At 32.7% G+C, this 17,210-nt stretch overlaps 2 protein-coding genes across 2 annotated transcripts; both read right to left on the reverse strand.

The window, feature by feature from the left end:
• Window positions 1–66: 66 nt before the first annotated feature.
• Window positions 67–4,446, reverse strand: LOC112638599 (nuclear-pore anchor-like). The gene has a single exon (XM_025410614.1). The coding sequence runs from the start codon at window positions 4,376–4,378 to the stop codon at window positions 77–79; it is 4,302 nt and encodes a 1,433-aa protein (XP_025266399.1). The 5' UTR covers window positions 4,379–4,446; the 3' UTR covers window positions 67–76.
• A 1-nt stretch (window position 4,447) lies between these two features.
• Window positions 4,448–13,144, reverse strand: LOC105248878 (cadherin-86C; the record flags this gene model as incomplete). Its single annotated transcript, XM_025410598.1, has 17 exons — window positions 12,940–13,144; window positions 12,610–12,851; window positions 12,348–12,431; window positions 12,133–12,258; window positions 11,921–12,061; window positions 11,611–11,734; window positions 10,049–10,241; window positions 9,520–9,763; window positions 9,217–9,375; window positions 8,313–8,639; window positions 8,041–8,204; window positions 7,820–7,866; window positions 7,470–7,698; window positions 7,039–7,282; window positions 6,620–6,845; window positions 6,087–6,432; window positions 4,448–5,681 (listed from the first exon to the last, which is right to left on the reverse strand). Coding segments are annotated over exons 1-17 (4,335 nt in total), but the record flags the coding sequence as incomplete, so codon positions are not given.
• Window positions 13,145–17,210: the final 4,066 nt, after the last annotated feature.

The following is a 17,210-nucleotide window of genomic DNA, read 5'->3' on the forward strand; positions in this document are numbered from 1 at the left end:
TAATTATTTTATACATATATATATCTTTTTATGTATGAAAAAAATAATAATATTAATGTTCACAGGTTCAAGAGAATTAAGACGGTGGAGTTGCACTGTCGGATCGGAGTTGCGATGGCGCGGCTTCACTGTATGCAATATCGAAAACGCTTTTTTTTTCAAGAAGCTGTTGATGACGTAGACGAGTGCCACTTTGGACCGGTGCAACGATGCTCTCCGAACGCAGCTCTTCAGGTTGCTCATATTGCGATGTGGATGGTTGTGTTTCAAGGGATATCTCCGGCGATAGTTGCGGCGATGGATGCGGCGCTGGCGGGGGTGGATGAAGGTAAAAGGGCGGCGGTATCCTCTCATATTTATACTCCGAGTGTTGCAGCAAACGATGCTGGGTGTCCGTAGAAATCGGCGGTGTTCGGGCGAATATCTGGATCGGCGGATCCTCCTCGAGATTACCCTCGGCTTTTCTTAAGCGTCGTCCTTGGCGCACGATGGCCTTCAGCTGCTCGGACTCGACGTTTATTAAAGGCTTAATCTTGCGTCTCGTACGCGGAGTCATCTCTGGAGTCTTGTGTTCTATGTCTTTCTTTTCTTTTTGCTTCGCTGTTTGTTTCAAACCTCTACTTACCCAACGCGGTAACTGGTCCTCGTCTTCCGTCTTCTTTTCCAGTCTCTTCTTCTCGGCCTCGTCGCGTTTCTTATTATACCAGGCCATGTATTTCGATTGCGTTTTACTCGTGTCGATCTCACCAGTTTTCGGGGGAATTGTAGATTTCTTGTCCTTCTTGAATTTGGATTTTGAAGGCAACGCTTGTTTTTGCAGATGCTCCTCTTCGCTTCGTGATGGTTGTTTCTGCGATCCGTCATCTCTAAATTTCTTTTCTGAATCGATGGATTTACGAGATCGATGATGAGAATGACTTGGTGTAGCTTTTTCTTTTGTCTTTTCGTCAAGAATGCGTTTTCTCTCTCCGGGCGAAGGCATCTTCGGTCGCTCAGGTTTCCTTTTTTTCTTCGCAGAGTCTTCGAAAAGTTCCGTTTTTCCAGCATACTTTTCCAAAGTGCCGCTTTTACTGTCTTTATTTTTTATTTTGTCTACTTCGATGTCTTTAGTTTTGATTTTATCCAGAGAACTTTTTTCTCTTGTTTTATTTACTTTGGTATCTTCGGCTCTTCTTCTATCTTCTGTAAAATCTATTTGCTCGGTTTGCTTCAAAGACGATCTAATTTCACTTTTGCCATTTTGTTGTAAAACTTTTTCAATCTTTTTAAGAGGTGTAGCAATCTCACTTTTACATTCCTCATCTTCTTTTGTTATCGGAACGATTTCATCTTTAACATTTTCTTTTAACGTGTCGTTTAATTCTTTAACACTTATAGTTAAAAGAACCTTATCTTGAATTGTTGTTAATAAATCTTTTATATCTGATTTTATATTAGCTTCCGATTCTTCAAACCTTGACTCAATATTTTTGTCCATTTTATTCTCATTTACTTTTTCCAAATCATATACGGGTAAAATTTTTTCACCGTTGAAAGAAATTTTGTCGGATGTAGTAGTAATCTCAATATTTCTATCCTTTTTATTCTTATTATCTTCCTGTGATTCACTGATCGTTACCTCTTTATCTTCCTGTGAGTCACTGATCGTCGCGATCGAATCTTCTACATTTTCAATTTCATCGAGCGATACGTTACTGCCTGTATCCTCTTCTTCTGTTTCCATTCTTGCATCTTCTCCATCTTTAAAAGTTCTTATTTCAGACATACCGGCTATTTCAAGGCTTTCCTGTTGTTGCCACTTTTGCCGATGGCGCGGAGTATCATAGGGTCTCATGGTCAGCGTTGTTTTCCTGGAAATATCACTGGATGAGTCGCTCTCCTCCGAAACATCGATTGTATCATCAATTAAGCTTCTAAAAATTGGAACGCTTACGTCTGTTTGGTGCTCTCCATTGCCTCGTGATTCTGCAACGTCTATATTCTCGGTAGCTGTCGCAGATTTATCCAATTTTTCTGATTTACTGGCAGTTGACTTTTCTAGATCCGTATCTTTCGGCAATTGATCAGTAGAAAGTTCTTTATCAAGTACCTTTTTTATTTCTTCATCAGGTCTCTCCTTTACTGCAGAGATTTCTTCCGCTTTTTCTTCATATTGTTCGAGAAATGATTTTTCTTTTCCTTTTGCAGATTCAATTTGTAATTGTTCTTCAGCTGTAATTTCCTCTTTGGAAGTAGTTAATTTTGTTAAAGATGTGGGAGACTCGTCTTCAATAGTTTTTTTTAATTTTATTTCTTGCAAAGTGGATATTTCTTGAGAGAGTCCATGCGATTCTTTTTCAATTTCTTGGCGTTTAATCTCTGTCTTTGCTTTAAGATCGTCATCAAAGTGCTTCAGTTTGTCCATCTCGGTGTCTTCCTTTACAATACATGTTATTTCACCAGATTCAGATTGACTTAAATCATCCTCTTGACTAGTAGACTCGTCAATATACTTTAATGTTTTATCATCAATTGAAAATGCGCAGGGAATATCAGTTAAATTTACGGAATCATATTGAGATGATTGTTTAACATCGAATGATTTTTCAAATGTTTCAGTTGGTTCTATATCTTTACCTATTCTCTCTGAATCTTGAGTCGTATGTTCTTGTGGAATTTCTTCCGATTTCTCCACAACACTTTGATATTCCTCAGTATCTGATTTTATAATTTTCATTTTCTCATCACTTTTAATTTCATGTGATGAATCTTTTCCATTCTCTTTCGGTATTAATTTTTTCATTTTTTGTTCAGTATCGCTTGTAATTTCTGCTAAAGGCATTTTCTCTTCACTCTGTTCTTTTATAGGCTCATGACTTAATTCTTCTTTTTGATCATTTTCATGTTCACATACAGTTTTCTCTTCTTCTTTTGGATGTGTAACATCTTTAATATCTTTTAAATCTTTTTCCATTTTCGATAATGGTGCGATAGTGTCGCTATACAATTCGTCTTTCTTATATTCTTCTATTTGTTCTACGTGATGCTCTATTACATCACTCGATACTTTCGCATCTTTTATATATTGTTCCGATGTATCTTCCTTCTTCGTAGCTTTTTCGGTATCTTCTAACATCTTTAATTCATTTGTATCATTTTCTACCGTAATTTTTTCTTTTTCTAACATTTCTCTTTCAATTTCATGCAAAGATTTTTCTGCTTCTTTCTCATGTCTTTCAGTCACGTAAGCTATTTTTTCTTCGATATCACTTTTATCAATATGTGAAGGCTTCTCTATTTGTTGTTCTTTTAATGTTTCTGAGGCAGAAGAATCTAAAGGCATCGTACTCTTTTTGCTGTCATCCAAATCTTCTATATCAGACGTTTCAAATTGTTGTTTCTTTGCATCTAATATAATATCACTATCTAGTTGTGTATATTTTAGATCTTGAATAAATGTGATATCTTCGACGATTTCTTTCAATGTTACATGATCTTTGTCAATATCGGAAGATGCACTGTGTCCAATTTCACTTTCAATAGCAGTTTGATGTTCCATGTCTTTCGTTTGTGTTTCCGTTGTAAAATCATCTGAAAATTGTATTATTTTGATGTCTTTTTTATCGCTTGTAGTGTCCTTTTCATGTGTGCTTATATCCATCGTTGAATGAAACGCAATTTGTTGATCGATGTCTCTCCTCTGTGGTTCTGTTACAAAATCGTCAGAGAATCTTTCACTCACATGATCTAGTTTTTGTTTTGATTTTCGTTGATCCACGTGATTCGATGAAATCTCTGAAGATCCTGCGCTTCTCTTGTCAGGATCTCGACTAACGAATGAATCCTTTTTACCGTTTATTCGATCGGAACTTGTACTCGTGCTGAGTTCCTCCGAAACATGCTTTTTACGGCCAATGGCTGCTAATTTATACGTACGTGATGATAATTTAGCAGCCTTCTCGATTTTTGATCTGCTGCTTTCCTTACTTGCGGCATCCTTGCGTTTTTCGAGCTCTGGATCCTGTACGATTTGTTTTTTGCGTTCTTTCTGCGTCTGTTTTTTTGCTCTCACATGGCTACTTGTTTGTTTATGCTTTGCAACTTTTTGACGAGATTCCGCTTTCGATTTCATCGGTTTTTCGAATGGATCTTCGTATTCGGTACTGCCAGGACTCATAATCTGTGGTTGATGATAAATAAATTTTTCAGTTTTCGTCTCTTGTTTTACTGGAGAAATTTCAGACTGTTTGCGTTTTTTTGAATCATCTATTTTCTTCTTATGATCCAAATCTTTTTTGGAGTCTTCCGATGTCTTTGATTTTTCCTGACTCGTACTTTCGTCGCCTGCGGCTTCTTGTACCTTTTTATCAGCGAGTTTACTTAGTTTCTTTGTCAACATTGTAATTTCTTTTTCTAAAACTCGAAAACTAGGTTTTATCACGGATTCTATCTTTTTTTGTTTTTTTATTTTGCTTTCTTTTCTCGAACTCTTTTTCTCCATGGTGTGATGGATATATTTTCTATTATCGACACTTATTTCTGGTGATGACAGGCTCTCTGTTCTTTTCTCATCGAAAGTTTTCTCATCTTGTTGTCTATTTACTTCTATAGACGAGGAGGAGCCATTTTTTTCTTCGCACAATATTTTATATGCGACGCCAGTTTCTTCAATGGGCTGTTGACAAGTTTCCGGCAACTTCTCTTCTCTCTTGCGATAAATGCTTCCGTTCTCGTCGAGAGAATCTGATATTTCTCGCAATACTCCCGGCTGCAAGGATACCTTTCGTCCCTCTTTTACTTCTTTTACTTTCTTTCTCAAGATGTTCAGTCGTTTGTCGAAGCACGGGCTCTCCTCTTCTTCGATAGGCGATTTCATCCATAAAATTCGCGTTCTCTTCAATTTGTCCTCATCGTAGCGTTTCTTCGACTTCATCTTTTTTCGGTTTTTTCGAGTATCTTCGTCAGATTCATCGTTGTCGCTTCTGCTTCGGATATGTCGTTCCGTTTGAGTTGCAGCGACTCTGTCAGTCTGTGTGGCGATGACTGCTTGTCCAGGAAGACTTTGGGTCTCTAAGTAACTCACGGCATCCATCGTGATGCCGCCAGCATGCCTGGATTCTCTCTCTAAAAGTAATCGCGTCAGCAAGACGTTCTGTCTCGCTAGCTCTAGATCATGAAATGCATACGGTTGCATCGTTGTAGATTGCATCGTTTGATCCTTGAGAGGGACTGACGTTTTATCCGATATCCCGGGTATATTTATTGAGATCTCTTGACGATGAACGTCTCGCATTTGTGATTCTAGATCCATTTTTTGAGTTGTATATCCATCATCCATCGCCAGTTTTTGCGCGTTAGAATCTAATTCCTCTGCTCGTCGACGTCTAACAACTTCCAATTCTTCCGGCAAGAGAAGAATCTCCTGCTTGTGTTGATATAAATTTCTCGGGTGTTGATGAGACTCGACCGTGCGCAGTACTTCGGGTTCTTGCATTGACAGCTCTTGTCGCGTTTTCTGATCTTGCATAAAGCGTTGCAGAAGTACATCTTTGCCGTCTACTATAAAAGTCGTCGGATAATGATGTTGACTCGTATCCTCTACTTGTCCCCGCGTTACTAGTTGCAACACTTCTGCGTTTCCCTCGCGGTAAAAATGTTGCTCTCTTACCGTCTGCTCGTTGTTTGATTCAGGATCGATATATCTGTAATGGAATTCAAAAAGGAAATAATTCTATCTTGTCAATTAAAAGAAAAATTTTACTATAAGAATGTGTTTCAAATTTCCATGGAAATTTTAGAAAGAAGTTTTAAAAAAGGAGAGAAACATTTTTAACAATAATTTAATTTTAATAATAATTATTTTAAATAATACAAAAAATTTTGATTAAAGTTATATTTAAATAAATCAGATTACTATATAAAAGACAATATTAATGCCACAACTATAACTTTTTTAAATTTATAGAAGAAAAATATATAGAAAAGTATATAAATATTTTTTTTCTTTTTATAATTATTTAATTTTGTTGTGCAGGAGAAACTTTATCATTTAGAAATTATTAAAAATTATTGTAAAATTGTTATTAATGAGCATATATTCTATCCACCTTTCTCTATAAGCTTGATGCAAAGTATCCGCACCAGCTTCGATTTCATGTCGATGTGAAGACTCCACATCTGTGGCGTAATCTCTAGCCTTCCTTTCCTCGACATCCTCCATATACATTCTCTCCTGCTCGTCAATCCTTCTCCTTCTCGAAGGATCATATGCCGGGCCATCACGTAGCCTCAATGACTCTACGTTCGCTTGATCAATGGGAGGATGCTCCGAAATATACACGACGTCACCGGGAAGCGATGCTAAACCACCATTCTTGGTGTTCCGACGGTTAAATTGCCAGTTTCTTCGAGCTGGATCTGCACTCCAAGCTTGCTTTTTTCCGTTTGAAGTAACTGCATATTTGTATATATTATTACTCTTTTAATAAGTTAAAATATCTTTTATATAAATAGCGATAGCTTCATAAATTACAAAATATGCGTTAAATAATTCCATGCAATTGAAACATCAATTGCAAAAACTGCCTCGAGAGAAATATATTTAAGCGTTTTTATCATATAATTGTGTAGGGATAATTACTATCGATTGTAGCCATTGGTTTCCGATGAAGATGCCGTTTCGGTCGACCGTTAGATCGAGTGATAAGCGTTTCCGACGAGTATACCCTGCGCTTTCTAGGTGCCATGTAAAATGGACAACCTGGACAGATGCAGCAGATAATGAGCGCTGCAATTGCCAAGAGCATCAGTAGGCCCAGAATAATCAGTAACCAAAATAGCAATTTATTCTCCGCTTTATACACAGTCTGAAAAAGAACTCTGATCTCTCATTTCTCTAAAAGATTGCCAACAAAATTAGAAAAAAATATGATTTATTTTAATAAAAATCTGTTCAACGATATTTTACAAGATGTTAAATTGGTGCTAAATTAGAAAGAATATCGAGACGAATGAAATACGCGCGATGAGATTGAAACAAATATGGATTAATTAACTCACTACTTCCTCGTGAACGTTGGTGATTGTTTTGTTTACGTAGGTCTGTGTATCTCCCCCTTTGTGAATTACCCCATCGATTGGCAGTTTCGTGGTAGTCCCGTCGTTATACGTTATAGATACATTGGTAGTGCCTGTGCCGCCGATAATTCCCACCCCATTCGCAGCTAACGTATTACGAATTCTTTCTACATCCACCAGGGGTGTGCCGACTTCGGTTTGCTCGACGCGAGCTATCACGATCGTTCTAGCAACAGATAATGAAATATAAATATGAAGGATTTCTGATCTCAATTAATAAACTCATCAATGCTAATTAAAGATTTCGTTATTTTTAGCAGAGTTAAATACTTTTCTTCAAATGTTTAAATTTATATGCTTCTTGTTAACAATGTCTGTCAGAAAATCAGATGATTTTATGAATTTCTATCAACCTTTTTCCTTCCATTGGTACAGCATTGTCTGTAACGCCTGATTTATTATTCGGCACGTAAGGACGTGTGTCCAATACGGTAATTCGTCCACCAGTAATAGTGGCTAATGTCTCAGCAGTCCTCGTTAAATTTGGATGTTCTCCTGGCACTACGAACATCATTATGCGAGCTTCCATGGCAGATCCTCTGACGATCGAAATCTCTGTCTCGCTCGATAGATGAGGTACACCTAAAAATATCATGAAGAAATAAAGAAATACATTTTCCACTTGGTTACATTAAACTAATCCTAGTTTAAAATTTATTTTTATTGTGCCATATAAAAGTTATATTTTTATAAATATATTTACCAAGATCATATGCTCTGGCAGTTAAAGTGTATAGAATATCAGTGTCCGCTCGTTTTCTTCGATATATTTTTATTTCGTCAACTTTATGTTTCAATCCGGTTTCGTTTAGAATACTTTCGGTTGAATTTATTGTATCTGTAGAGAACATTGCTGTTTTCGATACACTTTCCCGTATAGTGTGTTCCGATTGAAAAAATTCTTTGTGTAATTTTTTGGAAAATTTGTCATAATTGTTGCTTTGTTTTTTTCGTCTAAACTTTGTGATGGGCGAACGTAATATTAATTCTCCAGTGATTTCATTTAGATAAAATTTATTTTCATAATTTCCATGAATCAATTCGTAACGAATTTCATTGTTCGGTGGTTCGGCGTCGGCATCGGTAGCCTATGCACATCAAATAAAATGATAGAAAAATATTAAAAATATCAATATTGAAAGCACTAGGATTGTAAATCAATGTAATCCAAATAAAAATCTAAAATCAAAGCTTACCTTTATGATGGCTGGTGTTGTGAAATTCGATAAATCGGAATTTAATATAAATTCGTAGGCATTTTTCTCGAAAATCGGTGCATTATCATTTACGTCCAGTAAATTCACTATTAAAGATGCTACACCCGTGTTACCTTTACCGTTCTCGTCGCGCGCATGTATAGTTAATTGCAGTTGTGCTGCCATTTCGCGATCTAGAATCGATCCCATCGAAACTGTGATCAAACCTGTATCGGAGTCTATCGTGAAAGCGTCGCTTCCTTCTCCGATTATATCTGTATATTGAATGCTGCCAAAGAGACCGGTATCTTTATCAGTTGCATGCACCTGTGTGTCAATAAAAATGCGATTCTTTTTTTCAAAGTAAACACGACAGTAAATAAATTCTTATTAATAATATAGATAATATAAGATAAACATATAAAAGCACATATATTTACACATATGCAAATATGAAATTTATTTATATATAACAATATAAGAAAATTACGATATTCTGTTTTCTTATTAAAAACATCTTATATATAATATTTTTTTAATTAGAAAATAAATTTAATTCTTTAAATAAACATTAAATTTAAAATAAGCGGTTTGTTTATCTAAAATAATTTGATAAAATATTTGATAAAAAAACAATATATATATATATATATATATATATATATGACATATAGTTATTTAATGGTATAATAAATTAAATATTTTATAAATATCTTAACAATAAATTAACTGACTCATTTCTTGTATAGTATAATAATATTGTTCACAGGCATGCCACCATCATTCTGTTATTCGTTACAATTAATTAGTTAACGATTTATGAGTATATATCGAAACAATGGTAATTTTAGAAAAAAAAATATTCGGTATTGGATTTATTAAAGGAAAATGATATAAAAATTACTTGGATAACTCGTGTTTCAACGGTGACGTTTTCTGATAATGTAACTTCATAAGATTCTTCGTCGAATATCGGTGAATTATCGTTAACATCTTCTATAAATATCACAACCGCTGCTGTTGCTGATAGATTTGTCGCTGGACCAACCTCTTGAGCAACAATCTATATCATACATAATATATTTATATTTAAAAAAACATATAAATCAGACAACATTGTTTATTATTTATTTATTGAAAAAAATAAATAATTATTTAATTACTTTTATGTAATAAAAATCCAAATTTTTATATTAGAAATACATACCTTAAAGGATAAACTTTTGTACATCTCATAATCGATAAGTGTATTGTCTCGTACTGTGAGAGTAAAATCTGCTGTACGTTCAGCAACAGTTGGATTTATCTCGAAAGTACCATTATTATTTCGTAATTTTAACGCAAACACCCCAGCTTTGCCAATATCTTCATCGCGGATTTTAGTCGAGTATTGCTCAGGAAATATTATTACGGAACCTGGCTCCAAATTTTCTGGTATTGATGTAATGTAGCTATAAAGTTAGAAAGTAATATTCATACGTTAAGTATAAATAAACATCATAAATATGTGTATGTAGTATAATAAGATATTTGTTAATAAAAGATTAATAAATAATATAAGCATTATTACATGGGTTTAGCTTAGAATTATAAACGTTAGAAAGATATAATAATACCAATAATTTATAAAAAGACAATATGAAAAATAACCATTTTATTTGTTAGATAAAAAATTCATGAAAAAAAATATTATTCTGACTTTTTCGTGCTCGTTATTAAAATCATTCGGTACCAACTTATCACTTTCGAAATATGGCGGATTGTTGCCTGGTTCTCCAAGAAGAAATCCGACTTCAACGACTGTCGCCTGAGCTGGCGGCTCGTCCCTAGATTTTCGTATTTCCTCAGCTACCACAGTGAGCACGACCGGCGCACCAACGTGAGTGATTTGCATGAGTTCCTCTAAAGGCCTAGCGAGAATAATCTCACCTAAACATTGCAAAATTTGTAATATCTATTAATAATTAATAAATTTTCCTTTCAAAAGAAAGATATATTTTTACATGGGATGATTTGTTATTTCTTGGAGAACACTGTAGCAGAGGCTATCTGAATTATTTTTACTATGAATAAAACATCACGGATAATGAACGCGTGAATTCTCTTATCCTTGTTATTTCTTCGTCTTGACTTGTACACGCACGCTGACCGGCAATAATTTTACATAATGTGTTGGTGGAATCGACGTAAGAAATCCTTCGTAGCGATAGATGGATGTATATATCGTTAAATGTAGGTGGAACTCCTACACACGCAAGGACCCATAGTACGTATCGCATGCTCCTTGCCATGGAATGATAAGCATCGCAAGTTGAAAAGCAGAGACTGACCCCTAAGAACGATCGATACTTGGCCGTAGACTGTCCAGACTTATTCCGACCACCTTTAGCGCCTTCTGTTTACTATTCGCCAATTTTTCGCGTTCTTGCCTGATTTATTTGAACTTTTACGAAAAAAAATCTGATATTTCAATATTCACAGATAACAAGGATTTCATTAATATTTATATGTTCGCATAAACTTGAAAATAGATGCGTGGGTTGCTTATTTAAAAAGAAAATTTTATTAATTTTACTCCACAAAATACGCGTTAATTATATTTTTAACAAAATGTTATATGTCTACCGAAGATAACACGTTTCAGTTTATAATACACTTCAATACATAAATCTCTAGATTATATTCTGTATAGTTTATAATTTGTATATTTTAAAATTTATCTTTAAAATTTTTATATATATTGTATAATTTTAGTATAGTAAAATAATTTTTATTTGAACCTACTTATTTATTTTAGAAAATGTGGGAATCATACAATCATATATATATGTGATTTTTTCTACGAATGTGAATTTTATACGTAGAAAAATCGTTTCAATATCAAGAAATGAGAGATCGGCAGCGTCGGGATGGCAAACAAATTTCTATGCTTAATCATTGTCCGGTGCTTTTCGCAGAATGAGGTCAGCTTTGAATAGTAAAGGAGAATATGAATCAACGCCGTCGTTACTTTTTCCCGGGATCGAAACTGTCAGAGAAATAACGCGTGACGTGCGATAAATTAGAGAATTAACGATGACTCAACTCGAGTAAATTAATTACACAGTACATTTTTAGTTTGCATTTGTGCGCAATAAAAATCTTTTAATCCTTTATCACGCCCGATTCATAACATATATATAAATCGATGGTCGAAGAATAATTTTTTTTAATTCTCTCAACTTGAAATAATCAACTTCTTGAAATAATCTCAGCGCGTGCAAACTAATATTAGTTAAATACTTAACACATTTCTTACCAGTCATTTCTGTGATGTTAAAAAATGGTATGAAAGGATTGCCTTCGGATACCAAGCCATATGTAATTTCACGCGGCACCCCTTTATCTCCATCTTCCGCGTGAACACGTAATATTACGTCTCCCTAGAAATTATACAATTATACAAGAAATTATACAAGTTTGGCTTAGAAAAATTTCATTAATTTTTATAGGAAAATATAATGATAATTCACACAAAATTATATGATATTTTTCTATTTAATCTATCATTTTTATGATCTGATCGATTTAGCATCAAAACAAATTAAATTGTAACATATTTAACTTACAGTTTGCACAGAATTATTAAGCCTAGTTAAAGGTGGTGCTAAAGTAAAAATTGGTGGTACGTCCTGTACATCTTGAACAATAATAACAATATTCAAGCCTGCGATATTCCTAGTGTCTTTCCCAGGTTCCGTATAAGGATCCTAATTGGAAACATAGATCGATATGTGTAATATTATATTTCCTATTCACTCGTAAAAACAATTATGCGTACCGTCGCATAAATAGTGAGGGTATACATTGATTGGGTTTCGAAATCCAATTCACCTATTAACGTAATAACTCCACGCGTTTGCGTTGATGTTTGCCATTGCCGAATAGTAAAAAGTTCTTTTGGTTGCTAAAACGGATTTAAAACAATATTACATTTTACATTATGTTTTGTTAATATAATTATATGCAAATACAAAATAATCATTAAATGTGTACCCATAATTCAATATAAGCGGTTTTGCCGCTCCAAGAATTTGCTCGTACAAGAATATAATCTAATTCCTTGCCTGGTTTAGTGTCCTTTTAACGAGATATTGCATTAATTTTTAATGTTATAATTAAATATTACATGCTATAATAATAGACTTGGTACTAATATTAAATAGATAATTAGATAATAACGTGCAAAATAAAGTTCGTCTATTATATTTGAATTGGAGCGCTAATTAGTGTTATTAGATAAAACACCGATAATTACCTCAGGTACCATTATTAAAGAAGGAATGTGAGGAAATATTTTATCACGCGACGTCGTCGCATTCGTTGCGGAAATAGTAGCCTGCATTGAATTTGAGTCTCCCTTGGTATCCCGAACCCTGACTGCAAAATCGTGAAGACGTCCGGGTATAAGTCGTTTCGTTAAGATTACATTGGCTTGGCAAACTTTGTTGTACAACGTACACGGCAGGTTGTCGATTCTTACAACGGGTGTAATTGTTGCTAAACGAAATATAGAATTTATTATGTTTTATGTTTTTGTAAAAAATGATTTAAGTAACGATTTTTGCAAATTTTTTTTTCTAATTACCAGTTATTTCGAAAACAAGAGGATAATCCGCATCCTGATCGGTAGCGCGTAATCGAAAAATTACGGAATCGACTTCAGCATCGGCTGGAACCAGTACCAGTCCCATATCCGTAGATGTGTCAAAGCGTGGTCGATGACTTTCACCCCAACCGTAAATGAGTCCAAAATAAACCCACACTTTGAACCATGCTTCTACTAAGGGCATTCTAAAAGAGAAAAATGCTAAAACATAATTCTCTTTTTTTTTATGCTTTTCTATAATATATTGAATGAAAATATTCAAGAGAAGAGGATAAAGCATTTAAAGAGCGTTGAACTTTTAATTTACAAAATCTTTTTCCGTTAAATATAAAATAAGCAAATCGATAATACTGTATCTCTATAATCCGCACGTAATCGACATTAATAGCGAAAAGATAGCGAGTTTTGATACGATCGTACACACATCGATTTTATGATCATAAAATGAGGTCGCGAATACTCATTGTTGCGTCTTAAAACAGTATATCAATTGTTCAACGTCACAGTTTTGATTCGTGATAAAACATGGAAACGTGGAAATATATAATTACGAATTATTATTATTACATGTAAAGTATCTTTTTTTTCCTTTCAATATTTTATAAATATTTTTACATAAATTAAATTATTATAAAATAACGATAAAACAATATTGCAAATTTCTTCTATGTGCATTTATATATATATATATATATATATATATATATATATATTAATATATATTTTTAACTAATTTTACACTATATACAATTCTAAGGTACTCTATAAAACATGTAATTCTCATGTGCATAATTTTACTTAGGTATGAATTTTTTACGAGTGTCAATAATATATGCGTGATCATTAAAAAAAGTGCAAATGTGGGTCATCGACTACTTCTTTACAAATAATAATGTGTCTACACATCATTCATTTCAGTAGGCAGATAAATTGTATGATGATATATTTTATTATACATCAGATAGCTTGTCAGATCTTACTCCCTCTTTATCTTTAAATGAACAAAATATAAACTATAATATAAAAGTTCTTTCATTTCATATTCAAGATAATAAAATTTATAAAAACATTCCTTGAGCAATTTTTTGGGCAAAACTTTTTCTCTTTTTATGTGTGACATTTTTAATTGATGCATTAATTGCATTATTATCACAAGATCAGAGAAGCAGAATTTGATGAACTGATAATGTAGAATTAAAAAAACATTTTACAACATTATAAATAAATGTTATTTACATATACATATATACATATGTATGAAGTTTCAAACAGAATTCTTTTCCATCGAAAACATTTATATTTCAGCTTGTATAATTTATATCTACTTTATTCCTATTTACAATGGATACTTTCTGTCAATGTCCTGTGCCTTGACATTGCATCAATATTTTATCATATAACAGACATAAGGAATTTAATGAAATATTTAGTATCTTTCTACACGTAGATCCATAATAAGAGTCTTGTTTGTCTCTCGATGAAATGGGCTCTAACCCGTCCACACGCATACTGTGTCGCTAACATATTTTTACCGGTCAGTGTCCATGCTAGAGCGATCGATAAGCTTTTCCTTTTTCTCATCGTATTTGCAAGCTGTGTCGACATTATTGGATACTTGAGAAAAGAAATCGATATTCATGATCGCGATTGAAAATCCTACCGTGAACTTTCACCGAATTGCTTATAAATATATAGTAAATAAATAATCACTTCGTATATTGCGCTGCCGCCAAGTTTCAATGCACGTGAAGGATGTCGATATGTCGACTACATCGACATTTCGTATCATGTATATATAATGCCGATATCTCATTGCAAATGAATAGAAGAGTCATTAACCTTCCAAAACTCTTCTTGATAATATCCTCCGTAACATTACAAGATTAATTTTCAATTTTAAAAAATTTATGTTATTTATGATGATACATCAAATTACTCATAAAAGAAAATATAGTAAAGAAAAATATTAAAGAAAATATAGTAAAGAAAAATATAATAATAATAATATTAATATTGATATTAATATAATAGATAAATGTGAATATTAAATATAATTCTTGCAAATATTATTATGATTAATAATTAAAAAACTTTGAGATGATTATCTTACTACGATAGAGAAATATAAATCAAATATGATATCATGTATCATATTATATATGTTTGCTTGAAACTTATAAAGATAAAACACTGATGATAAAGTTTTATTAATAATATAAAATTTTGTTATAAATTTTCATTTATTTTGTATTATATTATAATTACTAAATAATTAATTATAATTATTAATAATTCAATATACTTACTGAATAATTAATTCACAAACCGATATTAGACAAAAGCTATTAAAAACATCTAAACTTACCTGAACACACAGAATCACGAAATCGTCAAATATTTCATGTTTATAAGAATACCCATAGATCACAGGTTGAGTGAATCTTTTGGCAATGCAGTAATGCACAAATTTTCGAAATAAAAAAATTCGCGATTCCTTCTTCGTCTAAAAACGATCCTTGAGAATAAGTTAACCTTCGTTTCGATATTTTCAACATTATATTTTTCACTGTTTGTTTTTCTCTTAAGTAATTATATTCGCGCGACGATTTTAATTTTTTGTGCTTGTTACTTTTTTTCGAAAATTCCACTGGAGATAATCATTTAACAATAGTAGTCTAGAGACAACATTCTCGAGGTTCGTGTAGAAGCATACTTCACGCGGCCGCGTATGCCGCGCGTGTGAAAGGGGTTGTACTGTTCGTCCCCTACGTTGATGTGGCTGTACGAGTCACGTGTACATCACAATCGGCGACTATCCCCTCCATTACAATTCCGAAGGTATACTTACTACCTGTAACTAGTAACGGCTATGGAAAACCAATACAATTTTTTAATCAGATAAATTAATTATGATTGGCCATGCTTGTAAATGATAATATAATGATAAATATTTTTCTTATAATTTTATAAAAATATAGATAAATTTTTCCAAAGATGTAGATATATTATCGCTTAATCTCTCTCGCTCTCTTTCTCTAATTATTATGAAATTTTACAAATTAAGTATATATTTCATGAAAATAATAGTTTGCAGATAATTTTACAAAAATTTCATAATAAATATATGATGAAATATGTAATATTTCTTATTACTTTCTTGAAACTTAATTTTCTTAAGCTTTTTAAACAATGAGTTGGTTCTCTATTGCATTGAATATTTTGATAATTTGGTGAAATATTATGTAAAACAGTTTATGAATTTATTATATATAATTATTATATTATAAATTATACGTATATAAAAGTCTGTTTTTAATATAAGATAAAAGAATAATTTTTGTGTAACTCAAATGATTTAGGTTCTTGATAAGTGAGATAATAGCATTTAAATAATTGCGGCTCTCTAATATAAAGAATTTTTTAACATCAGTTTGCGTGTTTATTGATAAAAGAATACCGATAAATATCGCAAACCTAATTTCTGAGGGTCACAGTTGTGAACTTTAACATGCATTAATTCAACAATTTAAATGATAATAATGAAATTTAAGATACATATAGAACAATATTAAGTTCTTAAAGTAATTACTATAAGTACTTATAATTTGTATTTATTGTTTGATTAAAAAATTTTTATTATGAAACGGGAAAGATTTCGATTAAATAAATATAGTTATGAGATTTTTCGCGTATGCATCTTAAGGATTTCAGAAACGTTTCATTTGCATTTTAAAAATATTATCATCGAGGAAGGATAATTTGTTATTACCGAATATACGCCATAATTGCAGATATATATGGAAAGGATGAAAGACGCTATAATGCCCCCTGGGTTTGTAACTCTGGTAAAGTCGACCACTGACCGGTCAGTTTATATAGCCACCTTAGATTAGCATGAGGTTGCACGCAATCCCGACGTTCAGGAAGACGATAAGGGAATAGGTAACCGTTTCCTCGACTACCTAACTTTTCAACCCGTGACCTGCTATGTATAACACAACCTCGATCATTGTTGGAAGTCGCTCATTTTTTGTCGTATGTGAACTATTAGACGCCACAAATGTAATACGGACTCGACTAACTTTGTCGTCCGTATTATCTAATCTCTAATTTAATCTAATCTCTTTCTTCGTAAGTAAAAAAATTTTTAACTAGAAGAAAAAATAAGAACTTTATTGAAAAAAATTATTTATTTATTTATAAAAAATACAAAGATGTACAAAAATTTATTGTACAATAGATCGTTGTGC

Source organism: Camponotus floridanus, unplaced genomic scaffold (genome assembly GCF_003227725.1).
Source record: "Camponotus floridanus strain SB8 unplaced genomic scaffold, Cflo_v7.5 scaffold33, whole genome shotgun sequence".
Classification (NCBI taxonomy): domain Eukaryota; kingdom Metazoa; phylum Arthropoda; class Insecta; order Hymenoptera; family Formicidae; genus Camponotus; species Camponotus floridanus.